Genomic DNA, 27,650 nt, shown 5'->3' with positions numbered 1-27,650 from the left:
GGACTCGACGAGTCACACGAGTGCACTCGGCGAGTCTAGTCAATTTGGGCTATTGAATGGAATTGACTTCTGTTGACTTTAGGGTTGGTCAAATGAGTAATGGAGGTTAAGGAAGGGTAAAATGGTCTTTTACCCATTTATAGGGCTAAGAGTGTAAGAGAGACCAATGAATGGTGTAGTCGAGTATAAGGAGAGTATTAATTAGAGATATTATCCTTGTGATAGGCGGAGGCTAGATCAAGGATTCCGAGCATGCGATTTTACTAGCTAGCTTACGAGGTGAGTCTTCTCACTATACTTTGCCTAGAGTGGTATATATGTGTTACTAGAGGGTCTTGTGTGTTTATTTGAGTACTGTGATATTACTGCATTATGTCTGTGTGATTTATGTTATGTGTATTCAGAGTTAGGACCGACGGGTCCACAGAGTTAGGACCGGAGGGTCCATCAGAGTTGTGGGACTGGAGGTTCCCACTGAGACACATTGACCGGAGGGTCTTACAGAGTTATAGCCTCGAGTGGCTAATATGTTGTATGTGGTATTTTGGGGAACTCACTAAGCTTCGTGCTTACTGTGTTATGTGTTATGTGTTTCAGGTACTTCCGATGATCGCGGGAAGGCCTCGACTTGATTGTATACACACTCGCTTTGGAAATATATTTTTGAGGATCTTGGTTTATGTGATAACAATTTTTGATAAATAAATTGTATTAATGTTGATACTTGAGGTTTTTGGGAAAAATATGACATGTGATTTTTATGTTCGAAATGAAAAAATTTGGTTTGAAAAATTTACGTCGTTACACGAAGACCACAAGAAAGTAAGTAATTCGCGACAACCATCAACCACCGCCAGCAACATCAATCCCCTTATCCGTCTCCCTGGCCGTAATTTAGGTCAAACATCATACATCCCTCCGAAAACCTTCTAGTGACACCATTTGGATGGAATGATACGACGATAATAGAACAGGCATCCTTTCGTCTCAATTAGTCGGTCAGTGACAAACTAACAATAACCAGCAAGCGTCATCCTCTTCCTTTTCTTCCTCTTCTAGATCTTATGACCAATTTAATTTTATAGTCACAGAAGAAAAGACAAAGATATAGATTATTACCTGTTTTGTTTAAAGTATTTTAACGTGCGAAGTATAGAAGTAGGATGTTATTATACACAAATCAGTAAATGTACATTGTTATTTCTTGTATCACATGGGCGAGTTTTATAATCTCAGTCATACAGGGACTGTTACTGTGGAAGCACACACATAAGATTATAGAAATGTATTTTAAAAGTAGAAAAAAGTACATTGTTATAATATACATTGTTATTAAATATAAACATCATAAAAACTACAATGCTATTTTTTCATTTTTTTTGGATAGTTTGTAACGGAATGGTTCATGCCATAGGAATGAAAAACGACTTGCTTCTTTAGGATAATGGAATGGAATGAACAAATTTGTTCCCTTTACTGATTTCATTCTTTGAGGGTTTTTTCCTTCAATTGTCCCAAGATGGAACACACCAAAATAGCATTGTACATATTTCTGAATTTTTTTTGTAATTAATAAGTACAACAAAACATCCCCTAAAGTGAAGTGATATTTTCTGCATTTTTCTCTAGAAAGTGTTTTGTATGATGGAATTCAGAAAGGAATGGGAATGTTCATTAGCACAATGGAAAGAAAAAGAACTTGTTTCATTATCCCAATGGAATGGAATGAACTAAGCCTTTCTTTTTACTGATTTCATTCTTAGATGGGTGTTTAGAAATTACCTGATGACATAAATCTTCAAATGTTACAAAAAAAAAAAGAATCTTCAAGCCGATGGCAGAAAGTGAACGACTGCTACCTTACACCTTACAGATGCAAGAAAGTGAATGGAGAAGAATGTTAAAATTAAGGAATAAGTGAGGTATATAATAAAGGAAGGAATTGGGTTGTCGTTTCAAACTTTATGATAAGATTGCATATGTTGATTTATTGCCTAATATTGTTCAAATTCAAATAATTACAATAAATTTTTGCTAATTTGTTGGATATTAGCATTGTTTCTAATCTAAATTTAAACTCCTAATGTTAACGAACGGATTTAAGAAGGAATAGACGGGAATAGGTTGAAAATATATTTGCATATGATATCAATTATGATATTGGAGATGTTATGCCGTCTGGAATTTTTGATGTTTGAATTTAATATGAATATGAATGGTATGATATTAGATATGTTTATACGAATTGTATAATTTTTTGGTTCCTTTTTTGTACAGATTCTCATTGATTGATATAACAATTTAAGTATGATAAGGATACGTAGTTAACTGATTGTATATATGGAAAGAATGCTCTTGTTAATTACATCTGACCATATATACTTTCCATTATTTTTAAAAATTGTTGTTTAAAAAGTATTTGATTAAGGAATGATTTATACACATTAAATGCATGGAAGGTATATTGGTAAAATCACTTTTGGCTGAAAACGAATGTGGAAAAGAATGTGGAGAAGAATGATTCTTTTATATATATATATATATATATATATATATATATATATATATATATATATATATATATATATATATATATATATATATTCTTCTCCGCATTCTTTTCCACATTCGTTTTCAGCTAAAAGTGATTTTACCAATATACCCTCCATATATATATATATATATATATATATATATATATATATATATATATATATATATATATATATATATACACACACACACACACTAGGTATGAGACCCATGTATTACATGAGTTTATTTAAAAGAAAAAAATTAAATATTAAATTCTAAACATTTGGAGAAGCTTGAATTTATAAGAAAAATGAGAAAAATATTAAATTATAAAAATTAAAGTGTTTTTTTTCTCTAAATTTAAACAATGGATAAATAAATAAAGAAAATTAACAAAGCTTTAATTTATTAATTTTGAAGTTAAAAGGAAAATTCATTACGAAAATTAATATGCATTTATTATTGTATTTAAATACTACGTGGAATTAATAAAATAGAAAAACCATAAAATGTCATGTGGAATAAAAATTAATTCAAAATAACCACAAAATGACATTTGACAAATTGAATGAGAGTATGACAAGTGGCAAAAAAAACTTTCATTTATTATAGTATATATATATATATATATATATATATATATATATATATATATATATATATATATATATATATGAGACTCATGTATTACATTAGTTTATTTAAAAGTAAAAAAATTAAATATTAAATTCTAAACATTTGGAGAAGTTTGAATTTATAAGAAAAATGAGAAAAACATTGAATTATAAAAATTAAAATGTTTTTTTTTCTAAGTTTAAACAATAGATAAATAAATAAAGAAAATTAATGAACCTTTAATTTATTGATTTTGAAGTTAAAAGGAAAATTCATTAAGAAAATTAATATGTATTTATTATTGTATTTAAATACTACATGGAATTAATAAAATAGAAAAACCATAAAATAAAATGTGGAATAAAAATTAATTCAAAATAACCACAATGACATTTGACAAATTAAATGAGGGTATGATAAGTGAAAAAAAAAAACTTTTTATTTATTATAGTAGATAATAATGAGAGTAAAATATGTTTTTTTTATTTTGTTGCTTTTGTTTTGAGAGAGAGAGAGAGAGAGAGAGAGAGAGAGAGAGAGAGAGAGAGAGAGAGAGAGAGAGAGAGAGACGATGGTGAAGGTGCTAATTTTCGCATGGCCACGTGTAAACATTATATTGGTTGAAACAAGAAAAAGAGAAGTCCAATCTCAGCCGTTACTTAAATCATAATCTATTGTCGATCACCATATCTACGATAAACATTCCCAATCAGCCTGCCTTGTGCTGGACCTTTGCTTTGCTTATATTTTTCCAAACCATCCCCTCTACTCTCGCTCAACTATAAAAAAATCACCTACACTCACACGTTTGTAATATTGCTAATATTGTTTGATTTGTTTTGTTTTATAAAGTTACAACATTGATAAATATATTGACGCTTTAACACCAACTTTGTTTTGCTTTCTCAAATCAAAGGTATTAAACAAAATAAAAAACATTGAATCCAAAATGAACAAGGACCAGTTAGGTCGAAATAGTCTTCGTAAGTTACACTTGCCTACTTAAAACAGGTTTGGTTTATATAAGGTATTGGCCAAATAATCTAATTATCTATCACAACCATTTATAATTTTCACATTAGCTAGGTTAATGCTACATTATTATTTTGTACAACCTATAAAATATACATATTTTCCAAACTGATAGTTAAGAAAAATACTACTTAATTCATTACATAAAGATGAATTATTTTTTATTACACGTGGCATTGGAAATGCACTTTGGTTTTGTATTTCTCTTGTTTTATAACAATACTGATTTCGTAAGGACTATATTGCATTCTTCAAAAACTAGTGGGGCTTAAATGAATTTTTAAACCCGCTTCTTATATATGGAGTGGAGAGAGAGAGAGAGAGAGAGAGAGAGAGAGAGAAGCGCGTCAAACAGTGGGGAGAGAGAGAGGACATGGATTTGATTTTGCTACACAGGTAAGATAACCGAGGATTGATTTTACTGTTGAAATTGATAACTTGTATGATCTTCATCTTCATTAGTTCAAATCACTCGAGCAGTATTAAAATTCTGTAAGTAATTCTTGTTATGTATCTAAATCAAGGCATATATGTATATGCATATATGAATTTGGAGTTCATTGCTGTTGATTCAGCCTCATAAACCAGCGTGGTCTCCATTAAAGTGTAGAATTCTTCTAGGTTTTGCTTACTTTTGTGAATTGCTATTTCTTCAAAAATCATATTTTATCTATGATCATCTTCTTTCTAATCAGTTGTGTGTATCTAGTGAATTCCGTGTGTTGACTTTGATTTGGAATCATGTTTTGTTGAAATTAGAATTCGGATTTTGTTAATTGTGGTTGAATTTTTATGTTTAAAGGCACTGGATCGTGATTACGAAGTAAGGAACGACTCACATACATGATACAGATATCAGAAAAAAATTAGATCTACATATCCAAATATATGCCTTTTCTCTTAATTCAGATTTTTCGCCATTTTCTTTTGTTTCTTAGCTGGTTGAGTTGCTTTGAGCTGATAGTAGGATTGATTGTTGATTTAAGATTCAACTATTCTTATTCCTGCTTTATTCCTATCTAAAAACGTTCTTTTGCAGACATTTAGTGATTGATGTTCTTGAGTCAAGATCGTGATATATATCAAAGATACAAATCAAATGCCATCACTAAAGATGAAGACGAAATCATCAGGAGACTCTCTAAAAGAAAACCGTGGTCTCCATGTCTGTCAAAAATCAAGCAAGATATCCAAGAACTCTTTCTCTCATGCCCGGAATTTTCAGAATGAAGAAGCAGAACTTGATACTTTTACATCTAACAATCAGGAAATAAGAAGTGATGAAACCAACTGTTGTGAAATAGTAGATGAAGAAATTCTTCAATTTCAGAAGCATATATCACCTTCAAGTAATGCTGGCATAGTTTATAGCATGGTAAAACATTCAAACCATGATATTTTTCAAGTCTTTTTAACCATTTTCTGTTCATAACCCTAGAATCAGAATTGCTTACATTTATGGTATTTTCAATTGCAGGATCACACGTCAACCATAGAAACAATCTTTTCACCTATACTGGAGTCCATTGACATTGACATTGAACCAAATATCAATGTTTCAGATTTTTTCATTTCTGATATGATTGTGTCTAGCTCACGCAATGAAAGAAATTCTGCATATACCACCATTTCAGAGGCTACACGCTTACTTGATTATGAACGTGATGAATTGAACAAATTTTGTTTTGATGAGTATATGCTTCTTCCTTTTCTTGAAGATAGCATCGAGTCAAACAGTCAACATGAAGATAGTAGTGGTAACACACATCCAAAACCTGTCATTGGTTCAGAAGAATCAAGCATATATGTGGCGATCCATCAATTAAAGGAATATGAATATGATGTGAATTCTTTTCCAGAATGGGATCCATTAGAGTGCTTGAATCCACAAATGTTCATCAGGAATTTTCTTGATTTTACAGAAATTCCCCAGGAAGCATCAAGGGAAACGAAATCTGTCACCCTAGTTCTTGATTTAGATGGTAAGAAAAATGTTTTTTCTTTCTTTTTTTAGTTTAGATTTTTTATTGATAATTTTAAAGTTTCATGTGAAATGTTTTAATTTGTTTGAATTAATTGGTGTACAAACAGAAACACTTGTCCACTCTTCACTGGAACAGTGTAAGGATGCAGACTTCAGTTTTCAAGTAGTTTCTAGTTTGAAGGAGCATACTGTGTATGTGAAAGAGAGACCTTACCTAAGGGCATTTTTGGAAAAAGTGTCGGAAATGTTTGATATTGTGATATTCACAGCCAGTCAAAGCATTTATGCAAAACAGCTTGTTGATATACTGGATCCAGATGGGAAGATGATCTCTCGTAGAGCTTATAGAGATTCATGTATCTTTACAGATGGAGGTTATACAAAGGATTTAACAGTTTTAGGTGTTGATCTTGCCAAAATTGTCATAATTGACAATTCTCCACAGGTACAAATAGAATGCTTATAATCAGATTGATAAGGGATGAAAATTTTGTCTAATAAAAGGTTTGTTTGAGTTTCAGGTTTTCAGATTGCAAGTGAATAATGGGATTCCAATCAAGAGTTGGTTTGATGATCCATCAGATTGTGCCCTAATTTCATTACTACCGTTTCTTGAGTCTCTGCTTCACGTTGAAGATGTGCGTCCAATTATTGCTAACAGATTTGGTAACAATGTGCCTTATTAATTTCTCAATTACACCTCCAAATTATCCATAAATTATCTTTACAATAATACATCACTAGTGTAGTGTAGTTAGTGTTTTAATATAGATTGTTTTTTGCACTGTACAGTTAATTAAATAGTTTAGAAACTCAGAATAAGTTTTTTCTTTGTTTTTAGATATAGATGCATGTACTATGTAGTTGTTGCCAAGCATTTAGCGATATGTATTATCCAAATGACAATGGTGTTCCATTTTTTTTTGTTCTTATTGTGATTATAATATAATGTAATCATAAACAAGTTGTGTATGATTGTAAATGTTGTTTGATAGATGATGGGAAGGAATTAAAAATGCAAGAGATACGAAGCTGGAGGGAGCATCAATCATCACAAACAACACAACACACTGATTTTCTGTCATTAATATCAAACACAAGAGATACAAAGTTATAAAGTTTTCCTTTTTCCACTATACAATTGCCCCCCAAAATATGACTTCAAATTTGTTAACAAAAGAAACCCAAAATGAAGTGTAGAGGTGAAAAACAGGAGATTATCTCCACCTATACATTTTCAAGGCCATTCACCTCTTTATAATATCTACTACCAAAACATTCATTTTCTTTCATTCTTTTCTTCACAAAATAGCAACACACCTAGTTTTTTGGTTTTGCTTTTGGTGGGATTTCCTACTTGTTGTATATATAATAAACATATATGTACGATTCAACATCCTTTTTTGCACTACTTACTTGAAAATGGTGTCGGGTCCAGTGGATCCTGTAATTTGCATATAACACACACAAAAACCCTAATAATCATATTTATACTCAAAAACATTTAAGGAAAAAGGTATTCATTGTTATGTGTTACTGTTGTTACCTGATCAACATCAACGTCCTCAGAATGGAAAAGAATAGGCCTGCATCGCTTATCTTCATTCATCAAACTGGAATTCTGAAAATGGGTGACAAGTGCCGCCTTCCCTTGGATTCGAGCATATGCCAATGATGCTACTTTTTCACTATTGAACTTCTCCCACTTTTTCCCGTCGAACGCCTTAACACAACCAACAAAATAATTTTTTAATATTTACGCAACTCAACTAAATTGTCTTCAGAAAAGAAAAGACCTGGTAGAACGGGATTATATGCATCGGTGAAAGCATGTTGATAAACGCATACCCAACATTACATTTGTTCTGTGCATCAAACAAAAAACGGCCAGCAAGATTAAATTTAAATTTTAAAAAAAAATGGTAGAAAATTTATACCTTGAAATCGATTGGCAGGTAGAGAAAATCGTAAGTACCACTATGAATTTCATCAATGGAAGCTAGCAACATCTTTGAAGTATACTTGTTAGGGATATTTTTTATCATTAAAGTCGTCCGCGTATCTTCTCCACTCTTGATCTTATCAAGATCAAGTTGAAACTGTTTCTTGTTGTCCATCTGCATCTGCAGCTGGTTTCCATTTCGATTCCGCCCTCCTCCGTTCATGTTCATGTTCATGTTCATGTTCATGGCCATGGCCATGCTTTCTATTTTATTATTATTATTCATGGATCCTATTCCAGAGTAATTCAGCCCATTTCCAAGGAATACCCTTGGAGATGACATTGACATGTTGCTGAAACTAGGTGATGAACTGTTTTCCATAATGTTGTTCACAGATCCATGAGAATTCAAGAAACCACGATCCATTTGGCCACCATAAGTTGAAGGACTCATGAAATCATGATGGTGACGGCCACCACCAAATGGAATCATCCCGGATGGAGATGGAGCCGATCCGACATGGTGGAAATGACCATTTTGCCCTGGGACGCTAAACCCATGAGTGGTCAACCCTTTAGCAAAAGGTTGAGGTGGTGGTTGACTGGTGGTGGGGGTAAGGGTAGGACTTCCCCACAGAAACTGTGCACCAGATAAGGTTTCGATTCCTGAAGTAGTCGAGCTCGAAGCACCAAATGACGATATCGTCCCTGTCCCTGTCCCTGTCCCTGTCCCTGTCCCTTGCAGCGAACGAGACTGTTGAAAAACAGATCCATTGTTTGTTGAGAACATCTGGTCAAACTGAGTATTATTACCATTACTTCTTCCATAATGATCTTTACCAATTGGTGGTAATGCTATTCTTGTTGGCTGTGCTTGTGGATGCAAGATTGAAGCCAATCCAGGTAAACTGTGGCTAAGATTTTGTACAGTACCGTGTCGTTCTATTGGACTGCCAAATTGTGGCCACACACCTGGCGGTGAGCTGGCAATCGAGGTGCCTACTTGGAGTCTGAAACTTCGTGCGTCATCTTGCTCAAATTCTTGATTTAGTTGCAACATTAAGCTGATGATGTTCATTCATATAAGAATTATAAAATGTTTTTAGAAACAAGGGTAAAATTGGAAATGGAAGTTAATTACTTTCGGCGGGCGCCACCTGGGCGACTAGGTTCAAGCTTTATGCGTTTCCCAGCTATGTCACTCCTGTTAAGAGATCTGAGTGCAGCTTCTGCTGCTCTAACATCATAATATTCTATGAATTTATGGTGCCTTTTATGCGGTGTCTCCCGTATCTGTTATTGCATGGAATGGAAGTGTTAGTGAATCATAACAGAAGAGGTAATAATGGAATAAATAAGGTAACACTACACTTACCTCTTTGCATCATATCAAACACTACACTTAATAAGGAAAACCATTACCTCTTTCACCTCACCATATGCCCCAAAGATTTGAAGAAGATCTTCACATGAAACAGACGGGTCCAAATTAAAAACAACCAATGTTCCTTGGTTTACATCTTTATCCGATGGGTTGTCCTAATCAGATCATCATCCATATTTAATAATCAATTTAAATTAACTTAGGAAATTAACAAAAATTATAAATCAAACCTTTGGAATCGAGTAATGAATGTCCAATTTCCTTCTTCTTAGAGGCTTATTCTGTAATGCACGCATAGCAGTCCTTGCAGCACGAATATCATAATAAGATATCATCACAAACCCCCTGTGTTTACATGCAGTGTACAGTGTTCTAATATCACCATATTGCTACAAATTACATATAAATAATATGTTAGACTTTTAACTTTTTCTACAAATTTAGTTGTTTTTGGTAAATATTAACTATACCTCAAACAACATTTGTAGCTCTAAATCCTCAACGTTACTGTTGATATTACGCACAAATAAAGTTCTTGAAGGATGCTCTCCATATGGATGTTCTCCAGCAACTGTTCCACTTCCAACTCCATTCATGTATTGACTCATGCCATTGCTACTAACAATCCCATCACCCAGACTTACCTTTGACATGCTGAAATTCTGATTATCTGATTCCGATTCCGGATCCATTTCCAATTCCATTCCCCCTCCGCTTCCGAAAAGATCAATCTCATCCGACTCATGGTTAGGAAATGGATTTAGATTTAGATCAAGACCATCCATCATGCCAGATAAAAGCTCATCTTCATCAGGTAACAAGCTTCCAATTCCATCATCTTCCATATCTTCAAGCAAACCATTTCCTTTCACACACTTGTCATGAGGTAGAACTGGTAATGAACTTGAGAAAAAAGGGGCATCATTTGAAGCGTGATAAGTATCCGATCCAGATAACATTCCAGTTGCTCTGCTTCCTACCGCTTTTGAGAAATCCATCGATTTTATCATTTACAGACCTACAGGAAAAGTCTATAATCATCAAAAACATATAAACCCTCAGATACGTGCATAATCATTGCATTTAGCAGCTTTTGCTATGGAAAGGGGGATTCCATGGAGGAAATTACAAAAGGTAAAGGGGAACTGTTCTTATGGATTCCGAATGAAAAGCAATAATTGCTGATAATCATTACAATCGTTACTGATTTTGTAATCCAAGCCAACAAGCCCCAAATTAGTAAATTTGAACATCGATCACAACATGCAAAGCAATCAATCAATTACACCGACAAAATAAAGTAACATTTGACGATAAAATACCATATTCTAACTGAACCCCCAACCTCTGCTCTATAAACTCCAAAAAGTAACAAGTTCATGAAACCCATTTTAGAATAATCACATCCACAATAAATGTTTCAAACCAGAAATAAATTTAGAAAAGTAAAATGGCCTTACAGCTTTACACACATACCCTTGGTTCTGTGTGTGTGTGTGTGTGTGTGTGTGAGAGAGAGAGAGAGAGAGAGAGAGAGAGAGAGAGAGAAAACGATACCCTGAAGAAGTCAAACTTCAAACTTCAAAAGATGTCTCCACTGAAGAAGAAAAAAAAAAACAAATCAAAAACCCATATTAATCTGCAAAAACTTCAACGAAAACATCTCTGCCATGATCGGAGAGAATGTTTTTTTAGTTTAGAAAGAGAAATAGAGTTGAGACTGGAGACGTCTGCGCTTTGTGCGTGTGTGTGTGATGTTTTCTCTCTCTAAAAACTAAAAAGTGTAAACAGAAACACACGTACACAATCTATAGATATCTGCAGAGAGAGAAAATTGTGATTGGAGAAGAAAGTGAACAAATTTCAGAATGATTTGAGCGAGAAGAGGTGTGGACTGTTGAGTGTTGAACTGCATTTAAATCTGATTTCATGTCCGTAAGCACAGTCTGCTAGTAAACGAAGAACACTTAAAGGTGTTAAATTACTCTTTTGGCCTTCCAATCGAATGTGTATGTACTTATCGTTTACCAAAAATAAGGGACCCCAAAAATAAATAATGAGTAGTTTGGTAATTTTGTAGTAGTTATCTTTTAAACCAGGGTTTTTTCATTGATTATTCATCTCTTCTTTTAAATTTAATTATTTTTAACGGTCAAAAAAGTTAAAAATATAAACTCATCGACTAATATAAAAAATTATAAAAGTGGTTATTCTAATTTCAAGTTGCATCACATTCCTATGATATTTTATATTTTATTATCTAGCTAACGAATTAAATCCATAGTTTACAAAAGATATATAGTTAAAATTAACTTTGATTAAAAAAAAATGTTCCAGATATTTCTATCCAATTTAAAAAGGGAAAGCGTAGCATTTTGGGGAGGAGGGATGTCAAACTTTTTAATCGATAGGATTTTATTATGAGTGACATCTTAATCATTACAATATATTATTAAATGATTAATCTTTAAACACAAGATTAGTTCTCTAATTTTTTTTATTAAACTGATGTTTATGTTTATTTGTTTCAAAATAATACAACTATGTTTTTTTTCTTTAAACACAAGATTATGTATTATTATTATTATTATTATTATTATTATATTAAACGTTCAACCGTGTTTCTCTATTTTGGTCCCTGTGGTTACCATCTGGGTCCCTATATTTTCATTTATTTGCCACTTTGCTTTGTGATTCTTTACTGCATTCGTTATCTTCTTTATGTTCCTTTCCATCGGTAAAGATAAGTATATATAGTGTTTTTATAATCGGGTTCCTATTTCGTGTCAAATATTACTCTATTCCACGTGTCTTCTTCCTGTTGTTTTGCTTTTTAATTGCAGATCCTTCTTTCTTTTTCTTTGTCTTTCCCTTTTGTTCGTCATCCGGTTCCGTTTCTCCGCTTCACTCCCTATTTCTCTCTTAGGTAATATTCCTCTGTTATTCTTCTTTTCTTTCCTCTACTGTCGTAATTTTGCTTGCTTTCTTCCCGCTGTGTCGTCGTTTTATTATGTCATGGCTGTTCCGGCGAAGCGGACTGCTGACGACGCCGCTTCGTCGTCGGTTGCTGTCCCTATTGGTGGCCGCCGGAAGTGTCGACGTCTTGATGGCCTCTCTGTCCTTCCCCAGTACCTCGACTGTGGTGACTGTAGCTGGGTTTGTGAGTTTTGCGGTGCGTTTTCCTGGTATGTCGAGAGGGCTCTTATGGATCGATGTCTTATTTCAGAATGAAAGGGTTTCAACATCGATTTATGACTTCCAGGTATCTCACTCCTAATTTCGGATTTGAAGAAGGTTACACTTCTATTTGATTCTAACTATCTCGCCCCTAATTTCCTTTCCGGTTTTGGTTTTGGACTTGAGTAGGACCAATCGATTGGTTGTTGATTACAAATATATGTTTTCATATAGAATCGATTGTAAGTATCTCCTAATTTTTTTTCTGGCTTTGTACTTTGTTGTGTTTTCTATACAGCAATTCGTAGCTTATGAATTTTGGAGATTTTTTTCTTTTGTGTGTATGTAGGCATCGTCGGACAATGGAGCAGAAGAATCAGCGACAGAAGAAGAGGAAAGGTATGAAGGATATGAGGTAGAGATTGAGCAAACTTATGGTTTCAGATTCGTGAATGGTAGGGATATGCACATAAAACTAAGATGTTTACAATTGGGGATAAAGTTGTGGCCACCAGCTATTTGATGAAATGCCTGACTCACTTTTCCTATTTTTCTTCTCTTCCTTTTAGATGTACTTTATCATTTCACAAACGGATTTCATATCACTTTATTGGATTGGGTTGAGTTTAATTCATTTATTATGAATTTGGAAAACATTCTGATTCTATGCAACTTTTTGAATGATTTTTTTGTTCATTTTGTTATAGGTTTACCAAACTACTGTTGTTGGGCTAGGACATTCCACATGTGTAGCCATTGGTGGGGATCATTTTAATGGGACCAACTTTATTGACTGCATGAGAAAATTCATTGTTGATCCTCATACAGAAGGTAACTCAACTTTTCAAATGAATTTGGTATTTTGGTAGGTTTTTTTAAATTTGGCTAATTGCATCTGTGGATAATTATTGTGTTTCCAACATGAATATCATAAGAAATTTGTCACTTGCTTTTTTGAGTTTTTTTTGTAACTTTTAATGATTATTCTGTTAGGGTTGCCTTAAAGCACAAGTCTATGGCTAAATTTATTTGTTTCTAAGGTTAAACATAATACTTTCCATATGTAAATTAATGTTCTGTTTAAAGGTGGATGTTGTTTGTTTAAATGCAACTCTGTACATCCTAATGCAGATGTGTGTACAATTTCTTGGTTGACTGGCCGTTCACTTCAAGGGGTTAATCAGAGGTTAAAAGATCGATGCAGGGTATGATTTCAAGGTTGATGTTGTTTGTTTTTGTTGATTGTTTTGCATAGTTTTTTGAAGTTTTGAATTGAGAATTTATTGGTTATTTTGATTGCAGAGTTTGTTTGATGCATAAATCCATTTTTATCATAAGGATAAAATGGTACAATTAATAGTATTTGGTCCTAAGTTTAAATGTAGAAAAAAGGAATTTATTTGATATTCAGTGAGTTTTGACAAATTTTCATAATCTAAAAATATGGTAAACTTGATAACCCATGTTGCCCTTGAATTGGTTAGGTGGATGAGCAAGAAAATTGAAAAATGTAAGAAAGAAATTTGAATGATTTCTTGATGAAGACAGGCTTCAAGGGCCGTGGAAATTGCATTATTAAAGAAATTAAACAAATCCATGGAGTATGCATGGCGAAAATGGGTATGTGGCTACTTCTCTTTTAACTATTTTTTTTTTACTTTTTTTAATAAACCCTTTTTACATGCTACAGTGCCAATTCCATCAAGCATTTTGTCTCTCCAATCTGCAACAATGTTAGATGGGTTGCTTCGGGGCAGTCGTTTCACCTCCAAATGGTTAGATTGCTTCATATAACTCTTGATTTTTGTACTGTTTTTTCTGAAACCAAATCACCCTATTTGTTTTAAATCACATAAGAATATAAAATAGACGTACGTACTAGATTCGTTAAGATGGTGAAGGGCATTATTGGAAACGTTCCTGTTTTTGGAATTTGCATCAGCCATCAACATGCCTTGGTTGTGTAGACATACGAAACAAAATGTTTTTTTTAAAATACAGATGGTTATGTGATCCTTATTAATCATTAAAATCCTTATTATTTTGTTTTGTTTTTATTTATTGAATTTACAGGTTTACAAATGTTACACAACCTAATGAGAGACATTACAGATAAGAGTTCATTAAGATTCCAACATTAGAAAAGCTTCTCAAGGTAAGTATTAGAAAGTGTGAGAAAGTTAATATCATACACAAATTGTTAAATCACCATATTATCCATGGCAGGTCTTTGAGTTTCTGGCTGAACGAAAGATTCTTACACTGCAAAATATCTTAAAACCTTCTCCTAATGGGCCAAAAGGTTTGAACAAATTATGAATACACTTATTTTTTCTATATTAAAATTTAAAATATTTTATAGTTTTACTTCCTTCGATAATGAAACTCCTGTTGGTTTCTTTTTCAGCTCCAAAGAATAGATTTTGTCATTGACAGAGCATAGGGACAAACATGTTGGTTTTAAAATGTTGACTCCAAAATAGCAATATATTTTTGTATATCTGTGCATTAAGTTTTTTTGTATTTTTTTGTTTTCACAACCTGTTTTGTTTATTGTCCATTAGGTGCATCAAATTAGCCGAAATCCCCGTCACAAGTGGATTCGACGATAGTAATTCTCATTATGAAGTGCACTCTTGGTGAAGAAAAAATGCACATCGATATGTCGCCTGAACATGACAGCCTAATCGATATGTACACAAATAGCACATGCCGTTTCTTAATTTATCAGTTTGCGTTGAATTGTTTCCAATATAATTATGAAAGGGGAAAAACACTTGCAATGGAAAAACTCCAGAAAAACTAAAAGCTACCTTCCAACCCCCGCAACGCGGGGGAAACCTTTCTAGTTATTATTATAGAACAGAAAATACAATGTTTAAATCAACAAGTTCGACCATTTAGTCAATGTAATAAATACAAAATAGAAAGCTTTTGTATACTACAAGGCTTTTATTGCTTTGGTGCAAAATTGAATGCAACAATATTTATATTTTAAGGTACATTTCGACTCAAATTTATATGTTTCTTAGTATGTACATTTATATTTTAAGGTACATTTAGTCAAAAAGTCGAGCTAGAAACCGAAAAAGAAGGGTTTTTAGCTGTTCATAGCTAAAAACATGAATTCAAAGATGTAACTGACAATTGTTTTTACAAATTAAAAGGCTATTATTGGTAGTGTTCTCCAATGTTTCCTTACTCCAAAAGTCGTTGCTCTGCCTAAAAAAAACTTAGATCTATTTGTGATAATAACCTAGGGGGTATTTATAGGTTTTAAAAACGTGTTGACCAAGTTTTTTCCTGGCTTCACTCGAAGTACGTAATTTCAGCCTCTCATTGTTACCCATAATCTCTTAAATAACATCGATGATCAATGCTTTGCCGATGGATAGCTTGAGTGGGTGGGTAAAGATGGATTGGCCTCTCCGTCGGAAGGCGGGAGCGTCTTAATACGATTAGATCAGACAAGATGCTTCTAAGTTGGTTGGCGAAATATTTAACATCATCCATCTAGTAGCATATATCATCCTCAACTAGGTCTCGACATTAATAAATCTCCTAAATGATGTTATTATGAACTTACCCATTGAAGAAGTCTTGTAACTAAGTGAACAACAAATAAAAGTTGCATCTAGCTTCAAACCCTTATGGCATGTTTGGTAGAGAGAAATGGAATGTCTTTTGTTCGATTAATGCACAGAATGAAGAATTGGGAAACAAAACAGATTCTTTACCATGTTTTTAATTCTCTATTAATTATAGAGAAACGATGGGAAATGAAAAGTTGTCTTAGGCGGAGAATTTAAAAAAAAAAAAAAAAAGAACGAAGAAATGGAAAAACATTTCACTCTTTAGGTTTCAAACGCACGCTTCTCCTATGGCTATTTGCATCTTCTTCTCTGATTGATTAACTAACTTCCTTCTTTCACTAATTTTAGCTCCATTATTCTTCGATTAAGGTACTGGATTCTCACTATATTGAGAGGGGTTAAAGAGATCCCTTCTTTGAGCCCCAATAGTAAGAACTGCATGACATAAGCATTAAAGTAGATAAGCGGTAGCACCAAAGAAATTGGGTAAACCAATCTCTCTCCATTTCGTTATTCGATCTGAAATATGTTTATTCGTCTTCATGATGATAAGATGTCATTTCCAATTCAAATAGTACATGTTCATTTACATTTAATTGGTCACCAGTATCCTTCTTCAGTTTTTCCTTTCTTTAATAAAATCACTCCTCTAGATGAATATTTATGTGTTTTTATGTGTAAGTTTTTCCTAAAAATCAACTCTATAATATGAACCTCTGGAGTGTTCCAATAAAAACCACTTCATTTGAGTTCCAATGTCGAACTCTAACACCTTTTAACTACAAAATTAATTTGAATATATTCCAGTATTGACACATAACGATGATGGTTTATGAAAGTAAACTATAAAAAATAAAATTTAGAAATACAAAAAGCAATATGTTTTTTATATAATGTAAGATAATGAATTTTTATAGTTATAAAAATGATTGTTAAAAAAATAGAAACTTAAAATTACATAATATGAAATTAGTATGTAAATCATAGTGATATCTTTGTAAAAACAATGTTGTTTGAAAAAGATAAGTATGATGAAAAAAATCATCATCATTCGATCTAAGAGAAACCTTATGACATCACATTCAACAATCAAGACTATTGATTGTGTTTCACTTATAACTTTTCCACCCTTAGATCAAATTAGGTCAAAATGTTGACATCGTGAAATTTCAAACGTTCTTTCTTTTGAACAATACATACGCGCCTCTGTAACCTGTCCATAGTTTCCAAACTCGGATTATATATGATCCCAAGATTTCAGCAGTTAAATGGATTTCATTACGCCCCTTCTAGCGACGCCTCCACCTCACGTTCTGCTGATATGCCTATAATCGAACGCTTCCTCATATAAAAACAATTGCGATCATCACCATCCCTCGAAATCAACAGTACCGATCTATGGATTTCCATTCAAAACGTAAGAAATTATGAACAGGAGCATCTTTCCTGATCAACAACTAATCAGCAACTACCAATGGTGGTCTTCATTGGATTTATCTGGTAGTAATTATCTCTATCGATTCTTTTAATGTATATAAAAATGAACGATGCCCTAAATTGAAGCTTTTAAAGCCAGGTTTGATTTATTTTTTTATTTGGGTTTCGATCTTTAGCCCTAAATCATGTTGTGTTGCTTGAACTAGATTGTATTTGTTGTGCTTGATGCATTGGCTATATCATTTTTTACCTTAGTTTCTTTGATTTTTTTTTTGTGAGATAGGCTAAGAAAGGGGTTTTACATTATATCGAATGATGAAACTAAAATCTTTAAATTACTAAACTTTATTCATGGATAGGTTGTAGATGCCAAAAATCTCTGTTTTCAGCTCAAAAAGCATCAAGATTCTTCAACATTTCCTGAAGCCTTCTTACAAATAGCATTTGCAGTATGTGATATTATTATTTTATAATTTCATATGCTCAGTTTTCAATTATCATTTCTTGTAGGATGTTGTAATTCTTAACAAGGTTGATCTGGTTTCTCCAAATGCACTACAAGAACTGGAAAAAGAGATTCATAGCATTAGTTCACTTGCTAATATAATTTATTCTGTGAGTTGTCAAGTAGATATGTCCATAGTATTAGATTGCAAAGTGTATGATGCTTTGGTTAGTAATTTATCCTTCCTTTTTATTAAATAAACATTTTTATTCTCAATAATATCATACCAATTTGACATTTTTACTCCCAAAATCTATTACATCACAACAAGTTGCACATCTGAAACAATTACTAGAAGAAAATAAATCACTAACTACAAAAGATCTTCATCATAGTGGCGTGAGGACTATGTGTATTTGTGATTCACATCAGCTTAATCTTGATATATGTATCACTTTATAACCTCAAAATATGTAATTGTTTATAGTTTATTGTTTATTATTATTATTTTTATAGATTTTGTATTATGTAGGTGCGTTTATGGCTTGAGGAGATTCTTTGGGAAAAGAAATATGACATGGATGTTTATCAATGCAAAGGTGTTTTGAATGTTGTAAACTTTGATGAACTTCACATAGTACATGTAATCTTTCGTACAAACGTTTCGTTTAAAATCCAAGAAATTGCAATATACTTTCATAGAGGTTGCCCTTGATTTTTTTTTGTTTGATTTTTGTAGGGAGGTCACTAAATGAAGATATTTTTATAGAATCTCTTAAAGGTTGTGCTTCGACTGTGTGTTAATGGTTGTAATATTATAAAATTTTATAACTTTTATTTTATTTAATTTGTATTTTTTAAGGTGGTGCGACTTTAAGACTATAAAAGGTTTTAATTTTATACAAGAAAATCATAGCTTCCTTTCAAAATACTTTTTTATTTTTTTGTGGGGAAAATCTTTGTTTCGGAATACATACTTAAATATATATATATATATATATATATATATATATATATATATATATATATATATATATATATTTTAATTTTAGAACAGATAGGTCATAATCTAAAAGTGATTCCAACATACTTTGTTTTTTTTAATTTGTATTTATATCACAAGAGTTAGCTAAAAAGGTATTACCAAGATTTTTATATTGGGAAAGTTTTACTAGTAAAATGAGTTGTTGTCAAGAAGAACAAGGAAGAGGGAGATGGTGGTCTAAAAAACTCAACTTATAACCATTTTGTTGGATCAAGAATCTCTACAAAATTAGCAAGGCAGGTATTACAACTGAAGTTTATCGTGATATATTGTATTTTACCTTTTCAGTATTTTGTTTTCAAGAAAAATTACAAATTTGACAAAAAAAAAAAACCTTATATTCTGGTTTTGTATTTTACTTTTGTTATATTATTAAGCATGTTTTGTTACATTTGTATCATTATGTTAAATTATAACTAAAAAATGTTTATGCTTGACATGATTATTTAAAGGTAATGTCTTGTGTATAACATCTTTTTGTATTTTATAACTCATATCATAATCATATTTGATTTCTTTCTATAATGTACACTCAAAACCATTTCGACAATCATCTCTTAGAATAATATAACCCTCATGTCATGTGAATGATTTTATATTTCTATTAATGCATATTGAAATGGTTTTTGGGAGTCAAAAGAAGTTTATTGCCTCTATGTTTATTTCACGTGCTGTTTGTAAAAACATGGATCATTTCTTGAATTATATATTTCAAAGGGACCATGTTAGCATCCTACTTTCATATATACACAGTTAGCATCCTACTTTTTTTATCGATCTTTTATTCAATATGAAATTGATGGATTTTATAAACGAATTTAATCCAGAAAAGGGTAAACTGTATTTTTTTTCATATTTAATTTTATTATACTTGGCAAATCATCATTTTTTTCATTTTTCTGTTAATATATAATTAAATTAAATTAAATTAAATTAATATTCATTAAATTTGAAAGCTTGTCTAACTGATTTAATGTTAACGTCATTTATAAAAGGAATGTATTCAACTCATTTAAACCTCATAATAATTTTTTAAAGTAAATTTCGTTTCTTCCTTTACCTTTCTTATATTCTTTTTTAATAATTCATATCTATTATATGAAACGTATCTACAAGATTAAGAGATATCGTCGCTGAAATTTAAAGAATCAAATAATTCGAAATTTGATATCATTTCCATAATCATTGTTGAAAGTGTTGTATAAATCATGTGCTGCTGTTCGTCAATTATGTTTTATTCAGACCATTTGCAGCATCACTTTCGAACAACATCACCCTTTGCATCATCACATTCGTCATCCAGGTTCCTTCTTTAATATGATGTTCTTAATTTCTATTAATTGTAAAAACTACTTTTGATTGTCCTTCAAATTTATTTGACCATTGTGATCTTATATGTTTCATTTTTTTTAAAGTTTTTATAACTGTGTTCAGTGGATACAAAGTGGATTGTAGTTTCTATTTTGTTTTTAACGTATTTAGTTAATAGCAATATACTTTGACTTTAATTTGTAATGTTTTGAATTTGTGCATTTCTATTTCTATTTTACAGGGATCATTTATGTAATTATTATGATTACAAAGCTATTAACAGAACTAAGGACCATTTTTAAAAAATTTCAGTTTACATGACAATTTTTTAAAAATTTCAGATTACCATTTTTAAACAATTCAGTTTACATGGAGCATTTTTGTAATGGTTATATAATATTTTAAAGGGACCATTTCAAACCCTGATGGCATTTGACAAGATAACATCCTACTTTCAATTGTTCTTCAAATTGATTTTAACATTATGCCCTTATAGCAGTGTACTTGTGAATCATATATACAATTATATTCTGTTATTGCAGAAGGTGAAATGGCAAATAATAGTGGCGATGAAATCGTCTTTGATAGTCTTGCTGACATCGATGCGTCGAAGGAAACATGGAATATTCGTGTTCAGGTAGTCATGCTTTGGAAGCAGACTTACAAAAACAACTCAAACATGTTGAGCAGCTTGGAAATGATTTTAATGGACCAACAGGTAATAATTTTACTAAATTAAAATAAACTAATATTTTAATATATTATGTTCAATAATCCAACATGGGTTATGACCTACAGGGCACTAAAATACAAGCAACAATCAAAAAAAAATCTCATCAATGTATTTCAAGCCTTGTTCAATGAAGGAGCTGTCAGGAAAATCACTAAATTTGGTATGGCTAGGAACGAAGGAGATTACACGTTGGTTGGTCATAGGCATAAGATAAATTTCTACAGTTTTACATTTGAATGTTAACATGAGGTTTCAGGTCGGTTGTCCAAACAATGATTTCGAAGAGACAAAATCATTTGTTGAATGGATTCTTAAAATTGGTGAATGTACTATTGGTGACCCTAATGATTGTGAAGTTGAAGTTGAATTTCTAGATGATGTTATCGTTCCCTCTACGGGTGACCATATTCATTCAATTGTATCCACCATTTATTCATCATTTCAGAACCATCTTGATGATCCATCGTATTTTCAAGATAAAGCTATTTTGGTCCCTACAAATGAAGAAGTCGATGCTATCAATGACTACATGTTAGAATTGATGAAAGATGAAGGTAAAACGTAACTGAGTTCAAATTTTGTATGTGAGACTGAGGCACAAGATTCTTTTGAGGAATCAGTATATTCTCCAGATGTGTTGAGTGGTTTTAAGGCTTCTGGAATTCCCAACCATAAACTTATACTAACAAAAGGTGTTTCGGTCATGTTACTTTGTAATATCGACTAAACCAAATGACTATGTAATGGTACTAGATTACAGATCGTAAGGCTTGGAAGACACGTCATTGAAGCCTGAATCATGTATGGCAGATTTTTCAATGAGACTACTTATATAGCTCGCATGAAGTTAACCCCGTATGATAAAAAAATCACATTCCGTTTTCAGCGGAGGCAATTCCCCATAGTTGTTTGTTTCGCTATGACCATTAGCAAAAGTCAAGGACATTTATTATCAGATGTTGGATTATACTTGCGTAGATTGTAGTGCGTTTGAATCGAGTATATTGAACAAAATCAATAACATAATGAATTGAGAACAAAGATGTAAATAGAATCTATTTGGCGCTTTGATTATGTTTGAAAGCGTACAAGAACACAAAGAGTACAAGTGCTCAAGCTCTCAAAAAGTACTCTCGACTCCTACACTTACCCTATTTATAGGGTCATACAAACGCATTACAAAAAATACATAAGGACTAAATATTTAAGCTTCGGCCTCTAAAGATGTCGTATGTAATACATACATTCGAAGTAAAGACTTCGACATCTACACTAACCAGGCCTACATGTACTTCGACACCTCACTACATACTTCGACCCTTACAATCTCCCCCTTTGTGAGAAGTGTCGAATCTATGTCATCGTCATCTTCACAGCCTAGTGAAGTACTTTGCGAACCACCATATACCAGATGATCGTCTTTCAGATTTCAACTTTATCTTCTGTTGTATTCCTCTTGCAATTCTTAAGACGAACCAGAAGAATCATATACTGAGAATTCATATACCTCTCCACATCACAAACTTGGAACAAAAATTTTGTTATCTTATTATTCTTGTTCTTTCCAACAAAGGCAACACCCAAAGGTTTGTGAATAATCTCCCCATCCTCATAGTCCTTGATACTACCTTGCATTTTCAACATTGACTGAGGCACCTTCGAAGTTCTATTCACAACCATAGCAAGCTCGATATCCTTCACAACCAAGAAATAAAAGTAGTTATCTATGAAAACTTTGAGATGAGCAAAACCAATGAAGAAATCATCTTTGTTGTTAAATTGAAGCTTTGACACATCGACAGTGCTTAATATCTTTGCCACATTGATGAGATCATTTAGGTTCATAAGAGGGAAGTCTGCAATCGAGAAGTCACACGCAACATTGTTCACTATGGCTATGTAGAAGCGAAAATTTTGCAACAATCCTTCGAACAAACTTTCTCTCAAAATGTTCAATACTTTGACAATTTTGACAGAAGACCAAACTTCTTCTTCCTTCTTTCCCAAAACAGCATGGAACCTTATCTTCAACCTCTTATACTCATTTTTATCTTCAAACTTATCAATCATCTGATATTGAGCAGAGACGAACATCATATGATTAATCGGAAAATCCAACTGATTAAAATCAGTATTTTCGATCTCATAACTTTTCTTAGGAAATTTCCAAAATCATGCATCTTCTCAGATGAAACTACTTGTTCGATTGTCTCGTAACACCAATGCTTACTTGGATTGCCCTTGTTTACACCAGGTGGATCTTGTTGTCTTTGTCTCAGAATGTTGCTTATCTGTCTTTGCCTCTCTATTTCCTTCTCCACATTTTTCTTTTTATCTTCTTCGGAAATCACTTTCTCAATACCCTTTCCTCTATCACCTATATCATCTTTTGCAGGTGGTGGTTTCAAACTAAAACTTGAACCCCCAACACCTTCTTCAATAACTATGCCTTTCGTTATTAGCCTCGAAGTTGTTGTAGTAGAAGTTGTTGTTAGAGAAACAGGAAGTGATGTTGGAAGTTGAGTTGACATCACCTTCCCTACAACTTTACCTTGATCACAATCCTTCGAAGATCCAACCCCCCTTTTCTCCCCCTTGCACCACTTACTTCACAAGTGGGGGATTCATTGGCATTAGAAGTACTAACTTGAGAAGAGGAGCAAGTTATGCTTTGACATTCGTTTCAAGAGACGAAATCATCTTCGAAATGGACGCTTGAGAAACAGATGATTAATGAGAAAGATCAATCTTCGACACAGGATCTTTTAAGCTCCCCAAAAATTTTTCCAGCTTTTCGATGACTTTAGAATCTTGATCTGACTTAGCATCGACTTAGCATCGAACTTGGTTGAAAACAAAGTATGCTATTCCACAAGCTTCTTTATTTCATTAGCAATACCATCCACCTTGGCATGAAGACCAAAATAGTTCTTTTCGATCTTGGCCACCTCCTTCGACATCTTAGATTTGACTTCCTCCACTTTGAGAATGACATACTCTTCCACCTTCTTAACTTGATCAACAAAAAGATCATGACGTTCTTTAGCAACCTCTTGAAGCTTAGTCACCTCATATTGGAAATTTTCAACATGAAGCTTTAAACGCTCTTCATATATCTGCTCAATCTGTTCCATAGCCATCTTTAAATGATTCTCTTGTGACTTAAGCATAACATCCACATCAATCCCAGAAACTAAATGTTGACCCCCTGTATTTGACCGAATCTGTAATAACGAATTCAGCTTTTGATTGAGAATTTTAAATTGCTTGCCTGGCATGAGCATATTGTTGGATTAGGTGTCTAAGTTCATAACTATTTCTGGAATGTACTTGACCCGATTGACATGGTCCATTTGGGTTGCATGGCAGGGCAACACTTGGATAGACTAAATGAGAGAAAGGACACTTATGGTTTATTAATATATTATAAGTTCTAATATATTAATAATATTATTTAATTAGTATTGATCAAGAATTAATTTAGAATTAATTTGGTGATCCAAAAGGAGACTAATTAAATATATGGGGTTGATTGTGTAAATCATCCATTCTTATATAGTGGGCTAATGATCCATGGTTTATTAAGTTGGGCTAAAACCCATAAGGTGCTCCATGGATAGTCCATGGAGGTTATAAACCCATGGATCATGGAATATGAAAAGTCATGTCAATTAGGGTTCACATGGTGTAACCCTACTTGTGACACAACTATAAAAGGACCCCATGGGCTACCAAAATCGGGACTATGTGTAGAACAAGAGGGCTAGCCGATTTTGAGTAAGTGTGGACTTCTCTCAAAGTTATTCCAAGTGTTGTGGTGTTGTGTGAAACATTTGAGGCATCACACTTGAGGTGCTAGGCTCACAAGGTTCTCAAGGAATCCAAGCAACAAGAAATGTATGTTCTCCTACTAGCTTTATGTTTCAAAGTTCCCCATGCCATGCTAGTTAGGTTAAGAACCTTGGAAAATCAAATCTGCATGTATCTTAGTAAAACATAGATCCAAGGTTTCTAGGGTTGCATGTACACCTAGGAGTGTTAGAATGCTCAAAACCCTTCAGTGGTATCAGAGCCTAGGCTTGTTTTCTTGATACTTGATGCAAATTGTTGAAAAAACTCAAGATTTTTGCATTCTGCTGAGTGAACTCGCCGAGTCCATGTGTTATTTCATCCTACTCGTCGAGTAGGTTCTTGCACTCGACGAGTAGGAGGCCCTGAATGCAGATTTTCGAGTTTTGATGCTGGAAATGGACTAGAAACATTACCCTAAACTGTTTTGGTCTTATAAAACTTGTTTTAGATGGTGTAATGGTTATGCTAATCCATTTACAATGGCTATTATCAAAATTTCAAGTTTTGTATGTGTCATTTATGTAACGCCCGTGTCTCTAGGCTAGGCATTAATATTGACATAATGGTCTAGGTTAACCTTTGAAACTCATTTAGAAGAAATGAAAAGGAATTATGTGAATTTTATGTGAATTATGTGTTTTATGCTTAATTATTAGGGTTTAAATAATTAAGAATAAAAATGAGCGTCAAAAATTAAATTTTAGATAAAGCCGATATCTATTAAGAAACTTGTAGTGGGCGTGACAAGGATTACGGATATATAAAGAATGCCGAAATCCGAGTTATAACGAAGAAGTTATGACCTGTCGAAGTTTCACGATAAACCGGCACGGGGCCGAATGTTGTAAAAAGTGAGTTTTCGATAAACTACTTTTTGGCCTTAGTGATCTAAACGAAACTCGTAGTGTTCGTTAAACCGAGAAGTTCGATAAAAAGAACGCCCAAATCTGACTTCGTATGAGGAAGTTATGATTTTTCGAAGTTTTAGCTTAGCGGTAGACAGCTAAAAACTCGAATTTTAGATCGAGTGATTTTTTGCCGACATGACCTAAACGAGAATCGAAGGTCTCATCATTAGGAGCACAACGGTAAAAAGTCTGACGAAAACGGACGTCGGATGAAGAAGTTATGAATTTTTAACGGATTTCCACTCCCGGTCTGTTAAAAATAATAATATAAAATTTAAAGTCAAAATTAGCCGACGAAGTCTAAACGAAAGTTGTAGAGCGTAATTTTAGCTACGCGTGCATATAAAGAACGTCAAAAACGGAGCTCGTATGCGAAAGTTATGGATTTTAGAAGTTTTTGCACAAAAACCGAGAAAATTCGCATAGTCACAATTGCCACGTCACCCTCGCTTAGAATGTGACACGTGTCCGAAATCAGTGACTCATGCGAAGCCACGTGGCGAAGCTGCTGAGTCATCCGAGCACATGGCCTTATCCGAAGCGGTCCAGTAGCCATGCGACACGTACCCTCTTAGCACGAGACCGAACCCTCGCTGACTACCACGGTGCCTAGGCTTCGGACCAGTAGACCTCGGTCCAATAGGAGACTACCAGCGAGCCTTCGCAGGTGCGACCCACGTGCAGCCCTCGTGCGAGCCTCCTCTGCGAGCCGTCGGATCCGCGGAGCGTGGCCACTTCTCAGCCGTTGGATCAAGACTTCGGACCCTATATATAGAAGGGGACCTGCGAGCCTTCCCGGTTAGATTTGGATTTTTTGCCATTTTTAGCCCCTTTCTTCATCTTTTCTTCACCTTAACCTTCCCCGAAGCCCCGGTATCGATTCTAAACCCCGGAATACACCACGGAGTGCCCGTGAAGCCCGGAAAATTTATCTTTTCGGTTTTGAAGCCTGACCCTTCGTAGAGCCCGGTTTCTTAATAAAACTCCCGGTTTTATTAGAAACGATCGTTTTAGGAAACGAATTGCTGCCCGATTTTCATTAAATCAAGTGAGTGTGTAGTTACTTTCACCTTACACATAGATATGAAGTATTTTACATAAAATACGTGCTGCGTGAATATTTATTGTTTGATTATTTGAGTTGGATGCTGAAGGTGTGATTTATACATGTTTTTAAATAATTTAAACTGTATATGTATTTTTATCTACAAAAATGTTGGGTAAAACATGGGTAGATGAAATAATGGGTGTGTGATGAAAGGTGAGTTGGATAAAGGAGATGATCAGTAATATTGATCATAAGTTGAGGGTAAGTGGTGAAAGGAGATCATAAGTTGAGGGTGAGTGGTGAAATTTGAGAGAATCACTTACCCAAAATGTTGGCCCCCGTCATTCAGCAGAGTAGGGATGACAACCATGGACTATTCTAGACAGTCTGTGGAACACTAGCAGGCCCGCAACCTGTAGGTGTAATGAACTATATGTTCATTTGATGTACTCTAAAAACCCATTGACATGTATTGCAGGGGGGAATACCTGTAAATAATACTGTCGATAAATGAGAGTTATGAACTTAGCATATGTTGAATAAACCTTGGCAGCTATGGACTTAGTGCCTGTTGTATAAACCCTGGTGATGGTGTGACCTTGTGCCTAT

General features: G+C 33.4%; 4 protein-coding genes and 1 long non-coding RNA gene across 8 annotated transcripts; 4 read left to right on the top strand and 1 right to left on the bottom strand.

Annotated features, from left to right (window-relative positions):
- The first annotated feature begins 4,499 nt into the window (after positions 1–4,499).
- Positions 4,500–7,138, top strand: LOC145104120 (uncharacterized). The gene is made up of 5 exons (XM_079041403.1): positions 4,500–4,578; positions 5,222–5,557; positions 5,660–6,164; positions 6,274–6,611; positions 6,688–7,138. Exons 2-5 carry the CDS (start codon positions 5,282–5,284, stop codon positions 6,850–6,852), a joined length of 1,284 nt encoding a protein of 427 aa, XP_078897529.1. The 5' UTR covers positions 4,500–4,578; positions 5,222–5,281; the 3' UTR covers positions 6,853–7,138.
- A 79-nt stretch (positions 7,139–7,217) lies between these two features.
- Positions 7,218–11,474, bottom strand: LOC145104119 (protein MEI2-like 5). 4 transcript variants are annotated; one of them, XM_079041400.1, is made up of 10 exons: positions 11,296–11,466; positions 11,050–11,089; positions 9,963–10,510; positions 9,723–9,881; positions 9,531–9,647; positions 9,250–9,401; positions 8,104–9,172; positions 7,963–8,031; positions 7,713–7,889; positions 7,218–7,610 (listed from the first exon to the last, which is right to left on the bottom strand). In XM_079041400.1, the coding sequence occupies exons 3-10, from the start codon at positions 10,500–10,502 to the stop codon at positions 7,575–7,577; spliced, it is 2,319 nt and encodes a 772-aa protein (XP_078897526.1). In that variant the 5' UTR covers positions 10,503–10,510; positions 11,050–11,089; positions 11,296–11,466; the 3' UTR covers positions 7,218–7,574. The 4 variants fall into 4 exon arrangements, 3 of the variants coding, with proteins under 3 accessions (XP_078897526.1, XP_078897527.1, XP_078897528.1); XM_079041401.1 differs by lacking the exon at positions 11,296–11,466 and having other exon boundaries at positions 11,050–11,285; XM_079041402.1 differs by lacking the exons at positions 11,050–11,089; positions 11,296–11,466 and adding an exon at positions 10,815–10,904.
- A 1,012-nt stretch (positions 11,475–12,486) lies between these two features.
- On the top strand, positions 12,487–13,874 carry LOC145168595 (uncharacterized). Its single transcript, XR_013741952.1, has 5 exons — positions 12,487–12,754; positions 12,859–12,911; positions 13,019–13,084; positions 13,377–13,500; positions 13,801–13,874. It is a non-coding gene; the product is annotated as an uncharacterized LOC145168595 (long non-coding RNA).
- A 3,210-nt stretch (positions 13,875–17,084) lies between these two features.
- Positions 17,085–19,002, top strand: LOC145104444 (uncharacterized). The gene is made up of 6 exons (XM_079041692.1): positions 17,085–17,090; positions 18,059–18,148; positions 18,210–18,375; positions 18,476–18,589; positions 18,675–18,810; positions 18,849–19,002. Exons 1-6 carry the CDS (start codon positions 17,085–17,087, stop codon positions 18,946–18,948), a joined length of 612 nt encoding a protein of 203 aa, XP_078897818.1. The 3' UTR covers positions 18,949–19,002.
- Positions 19,003–21,050: 2,048 nt separating this feature from the next.
- Positions 21,051–21,798, top strand: LOC145104443 (uncharacterized). The gene is made up of 2 exons (XM_079041691.1): positions 21,051–21,218; positions 21,490–21,798. Exons 1-2 carry the CDS (start codon positions 21,051–21,053, stop codon positions 21,796–21,798), a joined length of 477 nt encoding a protein of 158 aa, XP_078897817.1.
- The last annotated feature ends 5,852 nt before the right edge of the window (positions 21,799–27,650 follow it).

Source organism: Lactuca virosa, chromosome 4 (assembly GCF_052849685.1).
Source record: "Lactuca virosa cultivar CGN04683 chromosome 4, Lactuca_virosa_CGN04683_v6, whole genome shotgun sequence".
NCBI classification, from domain to species: Eukaryota; Viridiplantae; Streptophyta; class Magnoliopsida; order Asterales; family Asteraceae; genus Lactuca; species Lactuca virosa.
This window is presented reverse-complemented; position numbering and strand designations above follow the sequence as displayed.

What these genes read in the sequence shown, in the direction of transcription:
- LOC145104120 (XM_079041403.1), top strand. Translation starts at nt 5,282, where the DNA reads ATGCCATCACTAAAGATGAAGACGAAATCATCAGGAGACTCTCTAAAA. An exon ending in CCTAGTTCTTGATTTAGATG is followed by an intron (nt 6,165 to 6,273) that starts GTAAGAAAAATG and finishes GTGTACAAACAG; the next exon opens with AAACACTTGTCCACTCTTCA. An exon ending in TAATTGACAATTCTCCACAG is followed by an intron (nt 6,612 to 6,687) that starts GTACAAATAGAA and finishes TTTGAGTTTCAG; the next exon opens with GTTTTCAGATTGCAAGTGAA.
- LOC145104119 (XM_079041400.1), bottom strand. Translation starts at nt 10,502, where the DNA reads ATGATAAAATCGATGGATTTCTCAAAAGCGGTAGGAAGCAGAGCAACT. An exon ending in CCAGGTGGCGCCCGCCGAAA is followed by an intron (nt 9,173 to 9,249) that starts GTAATTAACTTC and finishes GAACATCATCAG; the next exon opens with CTTAATGTTGCAACTAAATC. An exon ending in ATATAATCCCGTTCTACCAG is followed by an intron (nt 7,890 to 7,962) that starts GTCTTTTCTTTT and finishes GGTTGTGTTAAG; the next exon opens with GCGTTCGACGGGAAAAAGTG.
- LOC145104443 (XM_079041691.1), top strand. Translation starts at nt 21,051, where the DNA reads ATGGCAAATAATAGTGGCGATGAAATCGTCTTTGATAGTCTTGCTGAC. An exon ending in TGATTTTAATGGACCAACAG is followed by an intron (nt 21,219 to 21,489) that starts GTAATAATTTTA and finishes ATGAGGTTTCAG; the next exon opens with GTCGGTTGTCCAAACAATGA.
- LOC145104444 (XM_079041692.1), top strand. An exon ending in AGTGTATGATGCTTTGGTTA is followed by an intron (nt 18,376 to 18,475) that starts GTAATTTATCCT and finishes CATCACAACAAG; the next exon opens with TTGCACATCTGAAACAATTA. An exon ending in ACATCAGCTTAATCTTGATA is followed by an intron (nt 18,590 to 18,674) that starts TATGTATCACTT and finishes TTTGTATTATGT; the next exon opens with AGGTGCGTTTATGGCTTGAG.